This window comes from Cebus imitator, unplaced genomic scaffold, assembly GCF_001604975.1.
Source record: "Cebus imitator isolate Cc_AM_T3 unplaced genomic scaffold, Cebus_imitator-1.0 Scaffold805, whole genome shotgun sequence".
Lineage (NCBI taxonomy): Eukaryota > Metazoa > Chordata > Mammalia > Primates > Cebidae > Cebus > Cebus imitator.
Genome location: NW_016108120.1, coordinates 42907 through 47685, shown reverse-complemented (window position 1 = coordinate 47685; position 4779 = coordinate 42907). Strand labels below are relative to the sequence as shown.

The 4779-nt window shown below is 59.5% G+C and overlaps 1 protein-coding gene across 1 annotated transcript in view; it reads left to right on the top strand.

Annotated features, from left to right (window-relative positions):
- The window catches only part of PALM (paralemmin), a 44765-nt gene that overhangs the window by 19109 nt on the left and 20877 nt on the right, over window positions 1-4779 (top strand). Inside the window, exon 5 of the mRNA XM_037735433.1 lies at window positions 3380-3552. Coding sequence (XP_037591361.1) covers window positions 3380-3552 — 173 coding nt within the window. The remainder of the gene's footprint in view (window positions 1-3379; window positions 3553-4779) is intronic.

Sequence of the window (4779 nt, the reverse complement as noted above, 5' to 3'; positions counted from 1 at the left end):
AGGGGCCAAGGCAGGGGTGCGACGGGGTGGGGGGGTGGGGCGAGGCAGGGGTACCACGGGGCCGGGCTGGGGGCTGAGGCTTGGGTGGGACAGGCTGTGTTGGGCCTTGGGGCCCTGGCTCCCAGGAGGGTGTGGGTGGGAAGAGCCGTCAGGTCAGTACTTTGAGGGGGACGCGTGGACGGGACGGGGCGGGCCGGGACGCTGGTGCGTTGAGAGGGAGGAAGGAGCAGGCCAGAGTCCCTGCCTGGGCCTGGGAAGCTTGCTGGGGGCAAGGCCGGCCGTGTGGGCTCGGGCAGAGAGTCTCCCCTCCCCTCCCGCCGTCCCCATTTGAGCTGCTGAGAGACGTGGGGTCAGCTCCTGGGTCCCCGGAGCCGTTTTTGCCGCCACTGGCCTCCCTGGGGGCTTCCTGGCGCCAGCCCAGCCGGCCGGCTAGTGCTCCCCTGGTGCCAACAGGGTGGATGCTGAGCAGCTGGGCCCGCAGGAAGCCCGGGCGGGGACAGGATGGGGAAAGAGAGTGGCCGTCCCTGTGGGGGCTGGGACCAAAGGCCTGGAGCTTCCAGCCCGCGGGAGGCCCGGGCTCTGCTTGGGGCAGCAGGGTCAGGGCGGAGGGAAGTGATGACCGAGATTCCAGATGCCTGCCCTGGCCAGGGAAGGGGCTCAGAGGGAGGGCGCCTGCCGGGTCACACGGCACCAGGGCCTGACACTGGCCTTGCAGGCCTCGCCCGGACGCTGGGATCTGACCCCCGTGGGGGCCCCGTCCCTGCCCAGTTCTGCCTATTTGCCTTGAAGAAAGCATTTGTGGGGGGGTTCGGGGTGGACGTCTCTCTCCCTGGGTAGTGTGTTTAAAGGCACGGACAGGCTGGGTGTGGCAGCTCACGCCTGTAATCCCAGCACTTTGGGAGGCCGAGGCAGGTGGATCAATTGAGGTCAGGAGTTTGAGACCAGCCTGACCAACATGGAGAAACCCCGTCTCTACCAAAAATACAAAAATCAGCCAGGCGTGGTGGTGCACGCTACTAATCCCAGTTGCTCGGGAGGCTGACGCAGGAGAATGACTTGAACCCCGGAGGCGCAGGCTGCAGTGAGCCGAGATCGTGCCACTGCACTCAAGCCTGGGTGTCAGGGCGAGAATCTGTCTCAAAAAAATAAAAATAAATAAAATGAAGGCACGGACATGCCAGGTATGGGCAGTTGCTCACATCTATAATCCCAGCACTTGGGAGGCTTAGGCAGATGGATCACCTGAGGTCAGGAGTTCTAAACTAGCCTGGCCAACATGGCAAAACCCTGTGTCTACGAAAAATACAAAAATTAGCCAGGCATGGTGACGTGCACCTGCAATCCAGTTACTCAGGAGGCTGAGGCAGGAGAATTGCTCAAACCCAGGAGACGGAGGTTGTCTTGAGCCAAGATTTTGCCACTTCACTCCAGCCTGGGTGACTGAGTGAGACTCCGTCTTTAAAAAAAAAAAAAAAAAAAGGCGGGGAGCTGGGCACGGTGGTGCACGCCTGTAATCCCAGCACTTTGGAGGCCAAGGCAGGCAGATCGCCTGAGGTTGGGAGTTCAAGACCAGCCTGACCAACATGGAGAAACCCTGTCCCTACTAAACGTACAAAAATAAATCAGCCAGCGTAGTGGTGCATACCTGTAATCCCAGCTGTACCGGAGGCTAAGCCGGAGAATCGCTGGAACCTGGGCGATGGAGGTTGCGGTGAGCCGAGATCGCGCCATTGCACTCCAGCCTGGGCAAGAACAGCAAAACTCCATCTCTAAAAAAAAAAAAGGGAAAAAGAGGCTGGGCACGGTGGCTCGCAGTTCCAGCACTTTGGGAGGCTGAGGTGGGTGGATCAGCTGGGGTCAGGCGCTCGAGACCAGCCTGACCAACATGGAGAAACCTTGTCTCTACTAAAAATACAAAATCAGCTGGGTGCGGTGGTGGGCGCCTGCAGTCCCAGCTACGTGGGAGGCTGAGGCAGGAGATGTGCTTGAACCTGGGAGGCGGAGGTTGCCATGAGCCGAGATGGCACCGGTGCCCTCCAGCCTGGGCAGCAAGAGCAAACCTCCGTCTTAGAAAGAAAAGAAAGGCATGGACGGGGTAGGGGCCGTTCCGGTGGGTTTGGAACCTTGGAATGAGCTGAGCGTAACTGACTCCCGGGGCCTCAGTCTCCCCACCCGGGAACCAGGGAGGCAAAACCCCCACTGTGCGCATCTGAATTCCGGCAAACATCAAGCACCAGCTGTGTGCCCGCGCTGCCCTGGGTATTGAGACCGAGGTGGGGCTGAGACAGGCCTGGCCTGTCCGCAGAGGTGGAAAGTCAGACACCAGGGCAGAGACCTGGCTTGAGACCCAGTTTGCTTTTAGGGGCCTCAGCTTCACGCCTCCCCAGGCCACCCGCTTGTCAGGTACCGAAACTGGGCTGGCCTGAGTCTCCACACCCACCTTCTGCCCAGTGAGCGCCTCTGCTGAGACACCTCCTACAGGAAGCCCTCCAGGCTGACCCTGGGCGGGATCCCTCTTCCTGGGGGTGCACAGATCTGGCTCTGTGTCCAGCTTGCCGGCCTGGGCCCACCTCGTTAGACCTACGGACTCGGCCCCCGTCTGTCCAGTCTGCCTTTAACGCCGCCCGCCCTCACCAAAGCCCGGGGCTGGGATTTCACATCCCGGTGTTGTTTTCCTGGACCTGTTTGTCCCGTTATCTTCCAATACTTGGAACGTGACGCGGTTTTTCCAGTTTTCCCGGAGAGATAAAGTTTCCTGTTAAAAGACAGATCTGAGAGGGAAAAGAGAGTTTGTTTGAGACGGAGAGTGAGGTAAACAGCATAGGCCGTGGGAAGGGGACAGGGAGAGCCAGCCCTGGTTTGAATCCCGCCTCTGCTACCTGCTGGCTGTGTGCCTGAGTCACTCTGTGCCTCAGTTTCCCCCACCGTGAAAGAGCATGATGGATTTACCTCTTGGGGCTGCCAGGGAGCATTACATTTGGGGATCTAGGCCAGGCACAGTGGCCCGCACCTGCAATCCCAGCACTTTGGGAGGACGGGGCACGCAGATCACCTGAGGTCAGGAGTTCGAGACCAGCCTGGCCAACGTGGTGAGACCTCGTATCTACTAAAAATACAAAAAATTCTCCAGGCGTGGCGGCAGGCGCCTGGAATCCCAGGTACTCGGGAGGCTGAGGCAGGAGAATCGCTTGAACCCGGGAGGCGGAGGTTGCAGTGAGCCGAGATCACGCCACTGCACCCCAGCTGGGCTCTTGCTGGGCGACAAGAGCAAGATTCTATTAAAAAAAGAAAAGAAATCTGGGGAGCCGTCGTGTGGAAGGTGCTCAGGGCCGCACCGGGGGTGCAGGAGTGCACCCTCATAGGCACGCCCTCTCCCCAGGTTGGAGAAGGAAATCGAGGTCCTGGAGCACGGAGACTCCACCCCAGCCTCTGCCAAGGAGAACGCAGCGGCCCCGAGCCCAGCCAAGGAGGAGCGCAAGGCCGAGGTGGTGATGAATTCACAGCAGGTAAGGGCTGGCTGGGGAGCGGACCCCCGGGCACCCACTCCCACGGGTCCCAGATGGAGACCCCAGCCCTTCCATATCAGTGTAGCTGAGTGGACAGGCCCAGATTAGAGCTGGTGCTTGGAGTTCAGCCTCACGGGGCCTCTCTTCCCAGCTGTGCAAGCTGGGACACACGCATGGCTTCGCCTCTCTGGGCCTCGGTTTCCCCATCTATAAGACGGGGGGTAATCGGAGCAGCGCCCGCTGGGGGCATTGGAAGGCCTCAGGGAATGGCAGGAGACTCTGGGCCGGAGGGTGTGTCATTAGTGTTTTTTGGGTTTTCTTTTTAGATGAATCTCACTGTCGCCCAGGCTGGAGTGCGATGGCACGATCCCTGCTCACGGCAACCTCCACCTGCCTCAGGCTCCCGAGTAGCTGGGATTACAGGTGCCCGCCACCACGCCCAGCTAATGTTTGTGTTTTTAGGAGAGACGGGGTTTCTCCACGCAGATCAGGCTGGTCGCGAACTCCTGATCTCAGGTGATTTGCCCTCCTCGGCCTCCCAGTGAGCTGGGATTACACGTGTGAGCCACCGTGCCTGGGCTGGATTTTTTTTTTTGACACACGGTCTCTTGTGTCACCCAAGCACAATCATAGCTCAGGGCAGCCTCAACTTCCCCACCTCCAGGGATCCTCCCGCCTCAGCCTCCAGAGTAGCTGGGGCCACAGGTACAAGCCACCATGGCCAGCTAACTTGCGTATTTTTGGTAGGAACGGGGTGTCACCGTGCTGCCCAGGCTGGGGTTACTGTTTCTGTTGAGGATCTGCGTCTGTTTCATGTCGCCTGAGCCTCCGGAAGTCCTTTGGTTCAAACGGTATCCCTGTGTTGGAAGTCAAAAACCCGGGCCCACAGAGGTACAGAGCCTGGCCCGAGGCCACACAGCTGAGCGGTCCTCAGTGGACTCAGCTGTTGATTCTGGGGTCTGACACGTACGCCAGACTGGGCTCAAACCAGACCCTTGCCGGGCGCGGTGGCTCACGCCTGTAGTCCCAGCACTTTAGGAGCCAGGGCAGGTGGATCACTTGAGGTCAGGAGTTCAAGACTAGCCTGACCAACATGGTGAAATATCATCTCTACTAAAAATATAAAAATTAGCCAGATGTCACGGCGGGCACCTGTAATCTCAGCTGCGTGGAAGGTTGAGGCATGAGGATCACTTGGACCTAGGAGGAGGTTGCAGTGAGCTGATCACACCACTGCGCTCCAGCCTGGGAGAGAGCGGGAGCTTGTCTCAAA